The sequence below is a fragment of the Odocoileus virginianus genome, chromosome 7, assembly GCF_023699985.2.
Source record: "Odocoileus virginianus isolate 20LAN1187 ecotype Illinois chromosome 7, Ovbor_1.2, whole genome shotgun sequence".
Classification (NCBI taxonomy): Eukaryota; Metazoa; Chordata; class Mammalia; order Artiodactyla; family Cervidae; genus Odocoileus; species Odocoileus virginianus.
The window spans coordinates 47,460,798-47,478,065 of NC_069680.1; the positions used below are offsets into that span (position 1 = coordinate 47,460,798).

Consider the following 17,268-nt stretch of genomic DNA (forward strand, 5'->3'; position numbering starts at 1 on the left):
TGGATCCCAAAAGGACAAAACAGTGCAATTTCTGGGTTTCTATAGTAACTTCAACATCACTCTTTCTCTCAGCACTCAGAATTTGAGTGTAAACTGAGTCAAGGGTTTTCTTTTTTCTTTTTTTGTGGGTGTTAGAAATACTAATAGATTCTTCTTCAGCCTATTTGAAAGTGAAAGTCGCTCAGTTGTGTCTGACTCTATGTGACCCCATGGACTATAGAGTCCATGGAATTCTTCAGGCCAGAATACTGGAGTGGATAGCCATTCCCTTCTTCAGGGGATCTTCCCAATCCAGGGATCAAACCCAGGTCTCTGACACTGGAGGCGGATTCTTTACCAACTGAGCCATGAGGGAAACCCAAGAATACTGGAGAGGGTAGACTCTCTCTTCTCCAGCAGATCTTCTAGACCCAGCAATCAAACCAGGGCCTCCGGCATTGCAGGGTTAGGGTTCGGGTTAGCTCGCCAACTGAGCTATCAGGAACCTCGCAGCTCTCAGCCTGTCTGGTCAGGATCAAAGCAAAGTTTACAACCCATAGCCCCTACACTGCCACTTTTTATCACATTAGCAAAACCAAAAACCAAACTAAGGCCTGTTGCTTCCCCTCAACATGGTTGGGTTAAAAAAAAAAAGTCTAGCTATGTACCCTCCTCATCTCTGTTCCTTATTCCAAAGGACACATTTTTGGGATAGCAGCATTTTTCTGCTCCTGGCCATACAAAGAGGGTGGGATGCTGCGTTTTTCAAGCTCCATTCAGATCTCACCTCCCCTGTGAAGTCTTCCCCAAGACTCCAGCACTGTTCCTCTTCCTCTTATTATCCTTGCCACCAGCTGGAACTTGTGACATCAGTCTCATCTGTCATTTGAGAAGAGATGAGACTTAGGCCAGAGTGTCCTAGGGGACAAAAATCTGGGATCAAAGGATAGAAGATTCAGGGTGCAGCCTGCAGTTTAAACCCAGAAGGGCTTCCTGCTCATCAGTGGAATGGGCTGCCTTAGGAAGTCAGCAGATGTTGGACAATGTCTACCTGGGAAGGGGATTCAGGCATCAGAGGTTGAGCAGAACTAGGTGGCCAGCAGGGTCTACTAGACGGGAAGGTCCTCAAGGGTAGAGACGCTGCCTTGGGCATCCCTGTGATCACAGACTGAGAAACCCAAAGATTAAGCAGTCCCTCCTCCACCTGACATTTGAGATCTGCATGGTATATATAAAGCTGATGGCTCAGATGGGAAGATGAGAGCAACCAAGCCAAGTGGTCAAGGAGAGGGTATATTTAAACTGAGTTTGAAGGTCTCTGCTTTCTTTCCTTCCCTCCTCACCCACATTAAGGAGCCAGGAAAATCCTGGTGTCTAAATTGGGTAGGAAACAAGTTGAAAAGGTGACATAGGAAGACAGATAAATGATTCAGAGTCAGAAAGGGAGGAGACAGAGGGCTTAATAGATCTTGACCTTGCCACTGTGGGGAAGATGGTGATGTGTAGACTGTAAATTATAATCTCTGCTCTGACCCTGGTCAGCTGTATTAAAGAGAAAACTTCCACTGACTCCTACCAAAAAGGAGAAAACAAGACCAAAAATTCACTTTGCCTCAGTTTATCCACAATCACATGAGACCTAAGGAATATATGTTGTCAAAACTGCTTTGAAAACTTAGAAGTTGAATTCATCTGTCAATCCTTCTTACCCTGGACACTGAGTGTAAATACATGCCCACAAACTAAACTGCTGTCACCCTCTGGAAAGAGAATCTTTTGAAGAGTTTCATCTCAGCGATACAGTCTGGGTAAGGTGCTATGAGGAAGCAGGGAGATGAATAGACTGGCTTCCTATGGCCCCTTCCAGCCTAAACCTACTCCTTCCTTGTCCTTCCCCACCCCCCGCCCCTCTTGTTTGAGGCTAGCAGTAGGCAGGCCGCCCAGCTAGGAGTAATTGAAAGGAGCAGATGAGGGGAGAATGTGTGTCCTCCCCCAGCTCCCCGGCCCCCACGGGGGCTGTCGAGAAATGAGAACTAGTCAGATTACACCCTGTGGCCTCCCTCCCAGCGCACCGGAGCCAGCTAGGGGTAGGCTGGCTGGGGCAGGGGCCGGGGTGGTGTGTGCAGGGGGAGAGGGAAGGGGAATCACGTCTAATCCACTGTAAACGTCTTGATGTGCAGCAACAGCTTAGAGGGGGGCTCAGGTTTCTGCGGCGTAGGCTATATTTATCTCTGGTTCCATGCCAGCAGGGAGGGTTTAAATGGCACCCAGCAGTTGGCGTGAGGGGCCGCAGGAGCTTGGGGGCTGGTGGCAGGAACAAGCCTCTTCTGCCCCCATGGAGCTGTATGAGACTTCTCCCTACTTCTATCAGGAGCCTCACTTCTATGACTCTATGACAGGGGAAAACTACCTGCCTGTCCACCTCCAGGGCTTCGAGCCACCAGGCTATGAGCGGGCTGAGCTCAGCCTGAGCCCTGAGGCTCGCGTGCCCCTTGAAGACAAGGGGCTGGGGCCTGCGGAGCACTGCCCGGGCCAGTGCCTGCCGTGGGCGTGTAAGGTGTGTAAGAGGAAGTCGGTGTCTGTGGACCGGCGGCGCGCTGCCACTCTGAGGGAGAAGCGCAGACTCAAGAAGGTGAATGAAGCTTTCGAGGCCCTCAAGAGGAGCACCCTGCTCAACCCCAACCAGCGACTGCCCAAAGTGGAGATCCTGCGCAGCGCCATCCAGTACATAGAGCGCCTGCAGGCCCTGCTTAGCTCCCTCAACCAGGAGGAGCGTGATCTCCGCTACCGAGGTGGGGGCGGACCCCAGCCGGGGGTAAGTGGCCACCCTACCCGCCAGCCCGGGGAGGGGTGCACAGGATGCATCTGGACAGCCTCAGGGGACCCCATCATGGGCTCAGTCAGATGGCTGGAGCAGGACCCAGGCAGGGTCTTAGGAGGCTGCAGGATGCCTTTCTTTGTTAAAGCTGGACTACCCAGCTGACCTCCTGTGTCCCCACGTCCTTTCCAGACAAGACAAAGGCAATGCGGGGTGCGGGGAGAGGCATGCGGAGGGGGTTGGCACAGGACTGAAGGAGGGGTCCAGAAGCAAGTCCAGAGTCAGCTGGATGAGGAGGAAGGTTAACCCCAGTGTCTGGTGCTAGGGCCTCAAAGGCAAGGTCAAGCGTACCTGAGAAGACTGCTTTGCCTCTTAGCCAACCCCATCCTGGATATGGTGAGCAGAGAGGAAACCCACTCAGCCTCCCTCATGGAACCCCAACAGGCCTGCCCAAAGTGGGCCTGATTGGGCCAGACATTCTGCCTCCTTCACCCCTATCCCAGGGTCAGGAAACCACAGAGCCCCCCTTAGTCTGGGTGCCCTATAGGGGCAGAATCACCCCTCACCCCAGGGTGAGTGCTGGGAAAGGCCTTGAAGCAGGGGTTCTGTGGCCAGATTAAAAGAGCTAATTTTGAAGATTCTGAAATGTGGGTGGGCTAGGCTGGAGGTGGGCTAGGGCTGCAGCTTGTGACCCACCCTCCAACCCCACCACCAGCACTTCTGCCCACTGGGACTGGACAAAGAGACACTACCAAGACTGGCGGTGCCCTAACCCTGGGCCTCCATCCTGTCTTGCAGGTGCCCAGTGAATGCAGCTCCCATAGCGCCTCCTGCAGTCCACAGTGGGGCAGCGCACTGGAGTTTGGCCCCAACCCAGGGGGTAAGTGAGACCAAGACCTTGCTTACTTTGACTCATATCATGCAGTCTGTCTCTGTGCCCAGTTCTTCCCTCTTCCCTTATTCCCTGCTCCAGTACTTTTCCCTCGGCCTCTCTAGGGGATTTTTGAAACCAGGGCCCCAAATGGTGGGCTAGAAGACCCTGTGCCTCTCTGAAGCTTTGACCTGCTACGGAGTTGCCTAGGCCTCCTGCAACAGCCCAGTTGGTGCCTGGTGGCTGACCTTCCCCACAGAGAGGACAGTGTCCCTGCCCCAAGGGTCTCTGGGAATTGCTGAGTCAATGCTGCAAAACTGGGCCAGCAAAGGGCAGTTCCAGTCTCCCAGGATACACTATTCTGGCTCCACCTCAGAATAGCTGCTTCCAGATTCTAACTACATCGGGGATTTCAGAGGACACACTGGTGTTCAAACACACATACACATATGTGTGCGCCTAGCATTAGGAAAGGCATGGGCTGTGGAGTAGAACCCCAAGCTTTTTTCACCCATCTGTCCTGGAAAACCTGTGCTACTCCAAAGAGTTCAGCCCCTGACTCTGGTCATACAATCCTTTCATCAACCAGGTAACATCTTCCTACCTTCCCCTTATAGATCATCTGCTCCCAGCGGACCCTACAGACGCCCACAATCTGCACTCCCTCACCTCCATCGTGGACAGCATCACAGTGGAGGATGTCGCTGTGGCCTTCCCAGATGAAACCATACCAAACTGAGATTGTCTGCCAGGATGGGCATCCGTGAGAGCCCCCAAGCTGGCCACAGATGCCACCACTTCTGCAGCAGGTCTCTTCTAAGCCATGCTGTCCTGATGCCAGGAAACCAGCTCTGGGGCTGACAAATGCCAGACTACCCCCTCCTCATCCACTTAAGGTTTACCTGCCACCCAGAGAGGGAAAGAATGCTCTCAATTAGCTGACTCCTTAGAGCAAGAGGGCAGTTCTGTTTCCAGGGAGATAAAGCAAGGGACCAGAGTGCCCCCTTGTGTAAGCCCTCTGGTCAGGGGGCAACTCAGGAGCTGCCCTTTGATTGTTATGCAGCCTCCAAATCCACTCCCTGAAAAGATAGCTTGAGATACGAAGACAGTGTCCTGACATGGACAAACTATGCACATCTCCTGTTCGTCTCTACCTATGCCAGTGGCTGGGCTGGGCCTGCCCTGAATTGAGAGAAGGGAGAGGAATAATTCAGTTCCCAAGTCACTGGGGAGGGGCCAGGCTTTTACAGTGAATCCTGGGAACCTTCCAGTGGTTTTATGTTTTTTGTTTTGTTTTGTGTGTTGTTTGTAAAGCTGCCATCTGACCAAGGTCTCTGTGCTGAAGTTGCCAGGGATAGGTGCGGGGCGGGGGGCAGGGGCTCCTGGGGTGATTAATTTTGTTAACTAAGCATTGTGTGGTTTTGCCATTGTTTTGTATATTTTTTTTTTTTTTGCTAACTTATTTGGATTTCTTTTTTAAAAAAAAATAAATAAAGACTGGGTGCTACAAGAGTGTCTGTGATGATATACAGGGAGGAGATGACTGATGCTATAGCCTCTTCCACCTCAGTGGTCCAGACACATTGCAGGGCCAGGGCTTGTGAAGCAGATGGGGCTCCCAAAGCATCTGAGGCACCACACTGCTGGTAGTCACAAGGTGTTGGAACCCCTGCTTTTTCACCATTACAAAGGAAGCCATGTCGGGTTCATTGGCTGGGCAAAGACAAGATTCTACGGAGAAATCCTTGGGGGACACAAGAAATTTCATTCAGCATTCTGTTGCATTCTAGTTCATAGGTGCTATTCACAGTCTCCTGTACTCCATCCCAATAGGTTCACTCCCTTTCAATTAACTGAACATGCTCATTTTCCTAGCACTCAGAACACAGCCAGCAGACAGGGGTGTAGAGCTGGAATCTGTGGGTTTCCCCTCTCTTGATTCCTGCCTCTCCTCTGGTGCAACATTAGCAGGAGTCCTGTGAGGAAGTGGGAAGTGATCAAATCAGGGTGACGGGTCACACTGTCCCTTTCTTCCAGGCCAAATGCCCCCTCACCACACTCTTCCGATACTCCAGGCTGCAGGAGATTCTGGTCCCTGTCTACAGCTCAGAGGACGAAGCCAATTTCGTTGGGGGTGGGGGGCAAGGGGTTTATAAAGAACAATCAAAGGAAATGAAGCTAGGGCTCTCTTCATATGGGATGCCATTTTCCAAAGACTGGCTTCCTGAAGGGAAGAAGGTGGGTGGAGAATTGAGATGAAGGATTTGGATAGAGATCACATAACATTAACTGAAAAAGCATCAGGAGCTAGAATTTAGTCCATTCAGACTGGAAACTTTATTAATTCCAACTGCTTCAGGCTGTGTCTGATTTATTGCAAATTATAAGTTTCAGAATCATTACAGAAGTCAGGGGATTCAGAGTGCGGTACATTCCAGCCTCAATTCTTCTGGGCCCTTCACAACAGACGTAACCCAGTTTTATCAACCAGGCCCAGGCCCCAATGCCCCTTCTGCACTAGCTCTAGGCTCAGCTGCGCCATCTCTACCACACCTGTCTTCCTGACTTGTTCCTGGAGAGGGAAGGCAACACACTGCTCCTGGAGGTTTCTCCAGAACCTCTGCTTAAGCAACAGAAGCAAGACTCAGAGCAGGCTCACAGAACCCAGCTGAGAGCACAAAAACGGGGCCTCCCCCAGGGTTTGCTCATCCCAAACCACCAGGCAGGGCTGGGTCTACTGGGAAGCATAAACTGGCCTAATCTTTCCCCATTTGTGAGATTTTCTTTTTGGGTTTATGTCGCTGTGTTTACACTGTGGACAGGGGATGTTGTTCCGTTTGCTGTTCCATTTACTGGAATGTTTGCCATTCCAGTAAACACAAAATGTTGCCCACCATCAAGCCATCAGACACTGACTGTAGTGGCAAGTTGCATCCATTTCCAGGATGGAGAAAAGAACGGAAAGCATTATGTGGTTCAGATACTGGCCCTAGACTGTTACGATGCTTATGTAAAGAGTAATGCCAATAAGCCCAGACTCTTGCATATTCCCATATATAGAAAGGCACTAAAATCATTAATTTGATATGCATGTTTTTTGTGATTATCAGTAATCTTTGACATTTCTGTACATTTTTATTTTTAGCAAAAACTCCTATATGTCCTGGCAGAACAGTTTCTCAGAGCTATTTGAGAGGCTGTCCCCTGGGCTATAGTCCTCAGTAAGTTCCCCCAAGTAAAACTTACCTTTCAATTGTTAGGTTGTGCATTTTTCTTCAGTTAGACAGTCTTACCTCCTCAGAAAGACTGGAGAGGAATACTTAGGTCACTGCCACAACTCCTAGCTCTCTGTAGCTCACTGCCCTTGAGGATGAGGAGGGTAACACGTGTGGGTATTGAATCTATATTCATTCCCTTATTATCCACCGCAAACATCGAACTACCCATTCAAGGGGTATCTTCTCCCCTCAGATTCATTTCCTCTGCCCCTGGCACCTTCCAAGCTCCCAGGGGGATACAATCCCACCGCCTTCAGTTGCCCAGTAAGTGGTTATGGTCTAACAAAGAGAAAGGCACTCATCTCTACTAAGGAACTGATAGGCTCTCGGGTTGTTGGATAAGTTTATTTCTTCTCAATTATCATTTCAATTGGAACTTGAGGTTGATATTCATAATCTTACAAATGAACAGTTCTCAGCAATGGCTATTAGGGTTGATTGCCAAGTATTGTCATTGTATACTTCTTTCTTTCTCAGTCTTTAAGTCCCTAAGCCTCCCACCTGGAAGAAACAATTTGCTGGAATTTCACATGTGTGAATGGCAAAGTTTTGTCAAACTGGAGCCTAGACTCACTCATTATTTTCACAGGATAAACATTTGTCATCAAAGCACAGAGATTTTCTTTTCTTTTTTTTTAAATAGCAAAAAGGGGCAAAACTTTATTTTTTTTCATTTTTTCATTTATTTTTATTAGTTGGAGGCTAATTACTCTACAATATTGTAGTGGTTTTCGCCATACATTGACATGAATCAGCCATGAATTTACATGTGTTCCCCATCCTGAAACCCCCTCCCACCTCCCTTCCCATCCCATCCCTCTGGCTTTCTTAAATTAATGAACACCTAACTTTCACATTGAATTACAGATAAAACTCCAATTAATGAGTAATGAGTGATAGTTCTTTAGGAAAATTAGCTTAAATTTGGTCTCCAGTGGAAGAACCTGCAATAAATCAAACGGGCTTAATCAAATGCTACCTAATAATGAACTTTAGGGAATCTGCTAGAATAAAAAGATAAGAATTATTTGAAGTTGATATACCAATTGTCAGTGTGTAGAGAGGAACTTCTTGGAGTGCTTAGATAATTAGTATGAATTGTGAAACACTTAAAGTATTATTTGCTGCACTTAATAAACATCCTTGGGTATCTAACTTCTTAGAGTAACCTAATTGGCAGTGAAAATCCTTTTAAAGTGCTGCAGGTGGTTGGACCAGCTGAAGAGGGAGGTGAAGGAGGTACAATGGAGGGTGAGAGAAGAGAAGCCCCCTCAGTTCAGTTTTACTATTTCATGGATAAGACCTAACATGTCACATCCCCTGGACTTGTCTGAATTCCAGGCTTTGGGGCTCCAGGCTAGGGCTGAGACATCTGGAGGTGAGCTATAGCTCAGGAAGAACTGAAGGGGTTGGGCTAGGGTCTTGGCTAGGGACGCACACCTAGACCCAGATGGGAATCCCAAACACCACAGTGATTATGGCTGTGCCTCATCCCTCAGCTACATGCAACCACCAAATCCAGATTCTCTGCCTCTCACTATGCTGGGTACATTCTTAAGAGCAGCAAAGAAAAGTGTTTAAGGGAAGAAATCTAGTCTTCTTTTTCACAAATGCTAATAGAAACACGATGTTGGGGTCTCATCTCAAATGCAGCATGTCCAATATCAAGTTCACATTTCCACATAAGCCTGTTTCATCGACATTTCCCACCCCAGTGGATGGCGATGTTGGGAAACAGTAGTTTTCCTGAAATCCTTCAGATCTCACTCCTTAAGCCAGCTGGTCACCAAAGCTGGTCAACTCTACCTTTTATCACTGAGAGGGTAGTAGGGGACCCCCAGAGGCTTGCAGGCACTAGGCCAGCAACTTCCCTTGCCTGTTTGGCCACCCTCAATCACAGGTTGCTTTGTCTTGCTCTCACCCTGCCATCTGTGCCCATGGACTCTGCCATCCATATCACTGGTGGAATGGTTCCCCTTGAAGAAGATACAGGCTGTATGATGCTGCCATCAGGGACTGCATCATTCAGGTGAACAGAAGAAAGAAGGCTCCATGAAGAGCAGAGGAACTGAGTACCGTGGGAGTGGTACAGATGTCAGAGTCTGAGAAAGGGGGCTGGGGCGGCTTAGCCTCAAGGTAGGGGCTTAAGTTCACTTAAAAGAAGCGAGTATACTGGTAGTCGGTCAGAAGTTTTAACAAACTTCTACATAGCTATATCATACAAGTTACATGGTCTCAGCTTTACAATTTTCTGTTCTATAAAATGGTGATGATGATACATCACAGGGTTGTGAAGATTTAATGAGCTAATACATTTATCATGCTTGGAATAGTGTCTGGCACAGAAAAGTTCTCAATTTTTAGTAATTTAATAATAATCCTCATAAAAACCCTCTGAGATAATGTTGGCTCATTTATTCATTCAAGTATATTCATCTAGGGACACATGAGATCAACGGATTCACTCAAAGGAGCTTCCTCACGGCCCTGTGGGAAAGACTAGAGAGGACAATGACTATGCAGAATCATGGTGCGCAGAGTGCCAGGGTCAAAAAGGGCTGCTGGCTACCTAACTCTGCAGAGGAGAGGCAGGCAGTGCCTCCCAGGGGATGCTTGAAGTGGGCCTGGAGAGTTCACAGCTGCCAAGGCAAGAAAAAAAAGTATTTGTGCTGCCTTCTGGTAACGGGGCTGGATAGACACACTTCTGAGTTAAGCTGACTCAAGATTGGTGAGAGGGAGAGAGGGTACAGGAAAAAGTCACGATAGCCTCTTGTCCTGCCCCAAGGACTTGAATCTCAGATTGAGAGGTGCTGGGGAGTTGCTACATAACTGAACAGCAGTGATATGATTGACGGGTGTTTAGGATAAGTAACTCTGGCATCAGTGTGAAAGGCTTTGAGGATAGTGAAGCAGGTGTGTACAGAGGAAGAGAAGGAAATAAATCAATCCTAGCAGTTAGGACTCCTTACTCCTTTTCCTATACTCCCTTGGAACAAGTAACCCAACCATTAACCTACCAATTCCATGGTTACATAAGTAAACAGAAGGTCACTAACTACAAGTTTGAAAAACTCTGATATTTACATTCCAGCATACAGCAGCCCTTAGGACTGTGGAATAAGCTAGATGTATCAGGTAAGCTTGAAGTTTTTTTTTTTTTTTAAAAAAAGACCAGAGTCATGTGTATGTTGTCTCAAGACCAGTTTATTTATTGGTATATACACACCCACACTCAACACTCATATACACCCATCCACCCATTCTTGATGCATGGAGCTAGTACAGTGCTGAGAAGGGACCTGATAAGACACAGGAAGTTGGGGGGGCGGTGCGGGCTGTGGTATGGGTCACTGGTGACTCTCCAGATAAAAAGTATATTGATGGTGAGGCAGAAGATACACCAAGACAAGAACCTTCCATCACTGTATGCATAACCTAGCTGAAACACATCCCAAGATACCCTGAACAGACCTGGATCCTGCTAGCTGCTGCCTTATGACATAACCAATTAAGACAGGGTTAAGTTGCAGAGGAGAAGCTGGGACTGAATTTCCCACTTAGCCAGCCCATCAGAGTTCCCTGAAGGAATCAGATGGCCTTATGGTCTCTGACTGTGAGTTCATCAATCACAGGAATCTGGGGCTCTTCCATAATCTTAACATGCATTACCCAGAGACCGGGCCTCTTTCTCTCCATCCGACTTGTTGTCTGCTCAAGAATGCCTTCAGCTCCACCGCCAGTGGCCTGACAGACAGGAAGGGCAGGCAACAATGAAAGCAAGGGCAGGTGAGAATCTTGCCCAGACCCATGGAAGCCCATCCAGCCCCACCACTCTGCAGCAGAAGGCTGGAAGTGTGGCACCGCCCCAGGCTCCATCACTCCTTCTGGATGGGGCTCTCGGACCCTTCATCCAACCTGCTGGACTAGCCCCTACTCAGACCCAAATCATCAGCTTGCAAACTAGCTGCTCAGCCACATGAAGGTTGGCACTGCACTGGCCCCTCTCCAGGTAACATGGCCCAGGTACTTTTCCTCTCCTCTTACTAGAAGCAGCTCTGGGTTCCATCAACTCACCCTAAACTTGGGTTCCAAACACTTTCAAGCACCTTGACAGGAGGAGTATGTGGGTGAAGGAGAATTTATTGGAAATGATATTCCTACCAAACCAGGACCTATATCCCTCAGCCCTACATGCCACCATGCTGCTGGGGAAAGCAACTGAGACTAGGCAGGTCTCAGGAATTTCTGGAGGCAGCCCCTGAACACCAAAAGCACCTTGAACAAAGGGTGACAGTTTGGGCACAAGCAGGAGAATGGCAGTCTTCAACAATACTGGATTTCCTGGACCTAGGACATGATTCACTAAAGGCGAAGCTTTATTTTCCTGCTAGGAGATCAGGGGGAGGAAGCCTCAGATTACCTTTTTCCCAAACCAGATTTTAAGGTCAACGTATTAATATATACTCAATCCACTCATTAGGTACATTTTTGAAGGGCTGGGGTTATCAAAGAAGTGGGTCAGAGGGGGACAGCAAGGGAAGAAATACTGGGCACATAGCTGGCAGCGCATGGTTAGCTCTGTTCTGCCCAGAGCCAAGATCCTTCTCCCTCCAGCCCAGCAGCAGCTCTACCCTACAGCTGGGGCAGGAGGCAATTCCCACTGCCACTTGGGCTTAGAGCTATCACAGGACATCGGATCTCCCTCTAGCTGACCTGCCTGCAACCTCTCACTGGGCAGGAGGGCTGAATTTCCCCATGCTTATGTTGATATTTGGGATTCAACTTAAACCAGGGCCTAGAATCTCCTTCTGAGCCTTCCTTCTTCCCAGGTTCATCATCCTGAGGAAGAATAGGGCCGTCTACATCTCCTCCTAGCCCCCAAAGAGGTCCTGAAGGTGAAGCAGCAGCTACAAGGTGCGGAGGAGTCGGGGGAGGGAAAATGGTGGGGGTGCCAAAAGCAGACGTAGACCATCTAGTGCAACCAAGAGACAGACGGAAACCAGAATGCCAAGTAACCCAAGCAAGAAGTCTGAAGCTCCCTTTCCTTGGAAGGGCCACCCCAGCCCTTGGTGCTGCGTCCTGGTCTCCGGTGGAGTGTGCAGTCCAGACTTGTTAGATGCAGAAGACGGAAGGGGGAGTCCATCCATCTCCAGCTGCCTTCTTCCTCTCCCTGCCGCAGACCCACAAGCATGGACGACCTGGCTGCCTCACACCACCAGGAGACCCAGACACATCCCAGAGAGCCTTACAAGGGACACACGGTGGACTTGGGGTAGCGGGATACTAAGGGGTAGACGAATATATTCTGAGAGAGGAGACTAGGAGCTCTGGGAGTTAAGGGGAACCAGCAGGACAGCAAGGTCTATCCGAGCCTGTGATACCAAGCAGGAGGAAGCTGGCCTTGCGGGGGCTGTGGCTAGTCCCGGAAAGCGGAGAGCATGTGTCCGTAGAGATAGTGGGAGCGAGCTGAGAGAGAAAGAAAGGCATTTGCGCAGTGAGTTGGGAGCGGTCCCCTGGGAGACGGGTTGCAAGGTATCTGTGGCATGCTTGCAAGCTCGAAGCGCCCAAGGCCTGAGAAAACAGGAATGGCAAGAGGGACAGTGGATGCGAGCAGCGCTGGAGCAGCAGGGCCGGCCTGCCAGCCACAGGCGCTGGGAGGCCTCGAGTGGGCGGACGGCGGGCTGCGGAGCGCCTGCGCCCCGGGCTCGGCCCCCTCACCCCAAGCCACGGGCACAGCCGTGAAGGACCAGGGGCGGGAGGCGGGCTCAGCAGGAGTAGGTACGCACTGCTGGGGTCTCCAGTCTCCGCGGCCCCGCCGTCCGGACAGCCGCCGGGTAACACAGAGCGAAGGGTTAGTGAGCGCACAGCTAGCAGGTGGGGCCCCCCCGCCCGCTGCCGCGTTAGCAGCGCCAGCCCGGAGCGGCACGCCCCGCCTCGGCCTCGCCTGAGCGCCAGAGCCCGCCCTGCCCTGCCCCGCCCCGCCTGCCGCTCACCTTCAGGCATGATCTTCTTCGGCTGGGACGGTGGAGGCGGCAAGGGCCCCACGGTGGACGCGCGGAAGGCTGCCGGGAGCGTGTCGGCCGCGGCGCTGAGCTGGGCGCGGCCGTGCGGGTCCCGCGGGCGGAAGCGTTTCCTCCAGGAGGGCGCACGGCGGAGCCCTTTGTCTTCCCCCTGCACGGGGGTGGGGGTGGGGAGGGGGCGCGCAGAGGCCCGGGGCTAGGGCGCTACAGCCGCCCTCCCTCCCTGCCTGGGAGGGCAGGCAGTGCCTGTTCTAGGGGCACCTTTCCCTTCAGAAACGAGAGAGCAAGGTCACGTCCCCTTTCCGGCCCTCAGCCTTTCCCTGTGGAAAATGACTGAACGAAGAGGATGGCTCCGGAGAGTCCTTGCGACTCTGAAGTTCCCTGTCTCTAGGCGAGGTGGGGGTCCCCTCTGTTTGATCTGACATCCTGCAGTTTAACTCAGTTTCCCTGTCGCCTCAATCATCTCAAAGTGGGCTTGGGATGCCCACTGACCTTTAAGGTATTCCTCCTCTCAGCCTCATGCATGGGAAATGGTCACCAGCCAGCCTCCCTGCACTCCTTCCTGCCCTTCTGGAGAGTCAGTCTGGCTGCAACCCCAGTGTCCTGGAGGAGTGCTGGGTCAGGAGCCAGGAGACCTGGCTTCCATTTTACTAGCTATGTGACCCTCACAGGTGACCTCTCTGAGCTTCAGTTTCATTATCTATAAATGTGCAGGCTGCCTCTCCCCTGGGATCCGGGGAGAGCAGTGACAGGGCTAGGTCAGGTAGATGGCCAATCTGAACAGGCTCCTCCAAAGGAGGCAGTGGACAGCCCCCTGCTATCTGCCCGCTCTATTGCCAGCAAGTCTCCAAAATAATTATCTCTGCCAGAGGGCACCCAGAGCCATAACCCTACAGGATGTCCCTCTGCACAAGCCTCCCAACCCATCCTTTGGAGCCCACATCCACCCTCCTTGGCAGCCATGCCTAAAACCCCTCAACCCTTGCGTTGGCAGAACTGGTGCAGATAGAGTGCTACCAGCCGGACTGAGAGACACCAACCCACCAGTTCTCACCTTAACAACCTCTCCCAGACCCATCAGGTTTGCTGCTCCTGCCCCAAGTAGGGCAAATGTTCCCATCAGTTCTTAGCACCACGTATCTCTGTCATAGCATTTTAAAATGTACTGATGAGATTATGTCATCAATTTATTTCTCTTCTTCTTGTCTTCCTTTCTCGCCCCCACCTCCACTTTCAAATTCTAATCTTCATGGGACAGAGATTTTGTTCTTTTGTTTCAATCAATATATTCCCCAGCTTTTGAGTAGTGTCTGGGAACACTGTAGGCACTCAATAAATAATTGTTAAATGGCAGTTGGCTCCCTATGCACACATCCCATCCCTGAGTTTATGAGGAACTTTCTTCATCATTTCTGTCTTCCCCATGACCCTATCCTTATCCTAGTCCTGAGACCCTTCTCTTCTGCATGCTTTCTCTCCATTTCCACCTTCAGCCAACACTAAGGTCTTGTTTCTGTTTTTCTCCCCTGTCCTCTAACATTCAGGTGCTCTTTCTGTTTGCCATCTCCTCATTTCCCTTGAGTCCTGCTATCCATATACAGGAGAACTGGATCTAGCCCTCCAGGGCCTTAAAGCTTGAGAAGGGAAACCGAGAATCAGAACAGTCAGAGAACACAGTTCCAAGAGACAGCCCAAGATTGCTTATGATGTGCTAGATGGCTGGACAGGAGGCAGGCTCTTGGATCTGCAACCTCCCCCCTGCCACTCCCCCATAGCCCCAAATCTCATATTATTCATGGGACTTGGCCTTCTACTTTAAGCTTCCTTTTAAAGAATCAGTTCTCTCCAGCCCTACACCCAACTGCATCCCAGAAAGCCCACTACATTGCCAAGATAATATCACCTACTCAATAACTCCACCTCAATGTCTGAAGCCTGATATCTCCACTTTTAGGAGGTAATGGAATGTAGGAAAAAGAATACAGGAATCAGATACACTTTTGCTCCAGTCTTGCTCTGCCACATACCAGCCTATGACTGTAGATAAATTACCTGTGACAGCAAGTTACCTCTTTGATCTTCAATCTCATCTGTAAGATGGGATAATAACCTGTCTCGTGTGATTATTACTAGCATAAAATAAAATGTCTGTCATCACTTCACTACCATGCTTTGCCCAATGCCTGGCCCAGAGTAGGTATTCAAAGACTATTTTTGTCAGGATTGAAGGAGTAAAGAGCTTTCTAAATTAGAAAGCACCATTCAAAGATTTATGAGAAAACTATATCAAAGAAAGCTTAGATCCTAGTGTATGGGAAATAAGTAGGAAGGTCCTCCTTGCAGGGGCATTGGAAAGATTCAGATCTCAGAACGGGGACACCTAGTGGGGTTTGGCACTTTATCTCCTTGACTGAAATACACACACACACACACACACACACACGTGTGTGTGTGTGTGTGTGTGTGTGTGTGTGTGTGTGTATGGTAAATAACACATTCCAAATTTCAAGGTACCTCTGTGAAGAAAACACCCCTTTACAAATTCTGTGTGTTTCTGAGTGTGTCTTATCTATCCAGGCAGAGTAGTCATTCCACAACCAGGTTTTATCTGTGTTAAACCCAACCAAGAAAAGACTAACTGATAAGTAGATAACGCTAATGGTGTCCCATAAGGAGGCCCAGAAGTCTCAAGAGAGGCACTGATGGGGGCAGGGGTGCAAACAAAGGGAAGCTGCACAGAAAATGGGAATCAGCAGATCTGACTGAAGATGGAGAAATTAAAAATAAATAGTCTGGGCTCTTTTTTAACTTGTCTGGAATCAAGGCAGCTAAGGTGGACCTGATCGGGAGGGCAGGCCTGGCTGATGATAGGAAAGTGATTGGGGAGGAGGAAGGGGAGAAGAGGCAGGCACTGAGGGGACTGTGTCCTCAGGAAACCTATGTGTGAGCAGGCACCTCTTACAGAAGCATTATGGCCAGAGCTTAGGAGTCTTCCCAGAAACAGTCCAGCCTAAACTCGAGAGGAAGGCCTGACAAAATCTAGTTGGAAGGGACTGTTTCTTCAGTGACCAGGGTATATGAGTAAAACTAGAGGGGAAGCTGGGATGATAGCAGCCTGAGCCATGTGTTTAACTATGTCACACTGAACTGAGGAACATGTGAGCAAACCTGTCATTGAATGACCTCAGCATAACTTCCACCTCCAAACAATCACACTGCTGGACGGGTTGGAAACTTTATGAACAGGCTGGAGATGTGCTTTGCTGACAACACTGAAAAGAGGAGGTCTAAGAGATTATAGTCAGAGAAGGCACTGGCACTCTAGTACTCCAGTACTCTTGCCTGGAAAATCCCATGGATGGAGGAGCCTGGTAGGCTGCAGTGCATGGGGTCGCTAAGAGTTGGACACGACTGAGCGACTTCACTTTCACTTTCATGCACTGGAGAAGGAAATGGCAACCCACTCCAGTGTTCTTGCCTGGAGACTCCCAGAGACAGAGGAGCCTGATAGGCTGCTGTCTCTGGGGTCTCACAGAGTTGGACATGACTGAAGCAACTTAGCAGCAGCAGCAAGAGATACAGTAAAAGGTATGATCCCAAAGAGATGGCCTTTGGGGGAAACCTCTGAGCTTCTGTAGTTAGGAGGTTTGGGGCACAGAGTTCGAAAATGCTAGAGGTTCAAGGAAGGAGTTTCATAGAGACTTCTCTAGGCCTATTGCTAGGCATGTTTCTGCCTCCTCAACCCCCTGACATCATCCCCATCCTCTATGGCTCTCCTCTTTTAGGTTACTCCACCAATCATCAACCCAAGGAAAGAAGAACTCATGAACTTCAATGAACCAGCAGTGACCACCAAATCTTCAAGGTCCCCAGTTCACAGCCAGGTACTCACATCATCCAGCTTCCGGTCTGTGCCCAAAGCCAACAGGTTGTTGAACTCTCTCTCCAAAACCTGGCGTGCCTAGAGCCCACAAGGTGAGAGAGGGAGAGTAGGGAGGGGCTATGGTTAATGACTTCTAATACCATCTTCCACCTGTTTCGTAGGGAGTACAAGGGCAGAGATGGGGTTTTCCAATTGGCCTTTGATACTGTTCCTTTAGGCCTGACCTTGGTGTCCTCCTACAAGTGAAACTGTAAACCTTAGGATTTTTTCATATGGCGCTAATTAGAAAACTATAATTAAAAAAGAAAAACAACTATAGAACACATGGATGGACAGGCTTCACTTACTGGGGGAAAAAACCAACAGTTTGTCTGTAAGGGAATATCATGGCATACTACCTCTCTGAAGGGGTAAATATG

At 49.7% G+C, this 17,268-nt stretch overlaps 2 protein-coding genes across 10 annotated transcripts in view; one reads left to right on the plus strand and one right to left on the minus strand.

The window, feature by feature from the left end:
* The first annotated feature begins 2,144 nt into the window (after positions 1 to 2,144).
* On the plus strand, positions 2,145 to 5,056 carry MYOG (myogenin). The gene is made up of 3 exons (XM_020915139.2): positions 2,145 to 2,794; positions 3,596 to 3,677; positions 4,286 to 5,056. Exons 1-3 carry the CDS (start codon positions 2,240 to 2,242, stop codon positions 4,405 to 4,407), a joined length of 759 nt encoding a protein of 252 aa, XP_020770798.1. The 5' UTR covers positions 2,145 to 2,239; the 3' UTR covers positions 4,408 to 5,056.
* A 5,074-nt stretch (positions 5,057 to 10,130) lies between these two features.
* The window catches only part of PPFIA4 (PTPRF interacting protein alpha 4), a 53,948-nt gene continuing 46,810 nt past the window's right edge, over positions 10,131 to 17,268 (minus strand). For all 9 annotated transcript variants that reach the window (XM_070470662.1, XM_070470667.1, XM_070470665.1 and 6 more), the window contains 3 exons: positions 16,859 to 16,927; positions 12,940 to 13,117; positions 10,131 to 12,412 (listed from right to left, as the gene is read on the minus strand). In XM_070470662.1, coding sequence (XP_070326763.1) covers positions 12,363 to 12,412; positions 12,940 to 13,117; positions 16,859 to 16,927 — 297 coding nt within the window. In that variant the 3' untranslated portion in view covers positions 10,131 to 12,362. The remainder of the gene's footprint in view (positions 12,413 to 12,939; positions 13,118 to 16,858; positions 16,928 to 17,268) is intronic.

Excerpts from the sequence above, each read along its gene's own strand:
- MYOG (XM_020915139.2), top strand. The coding sequence starts at position 2,240 with ATGGCACCCAGCAGTTGGCGTGAGGGGCCGCAGGAGCTTGGGGGCTGG. Across the intron at positions 2,795-3,595 it reads GGGGCGGACCCCAGCCGGGG|GTGCCCAGTGAATGCAGCTC; the intron begins GTAAGTGGCCAC and ends CCTGTCTTGCAG. Across the intron at positions 3,678-4,285 it reads GTTTGGCCCCAACCCAGGGG|ATCATCTGCTCCCAGCGGAC; the intron begins GTAAGTGAGACC and ends TTCCCCTTATAG.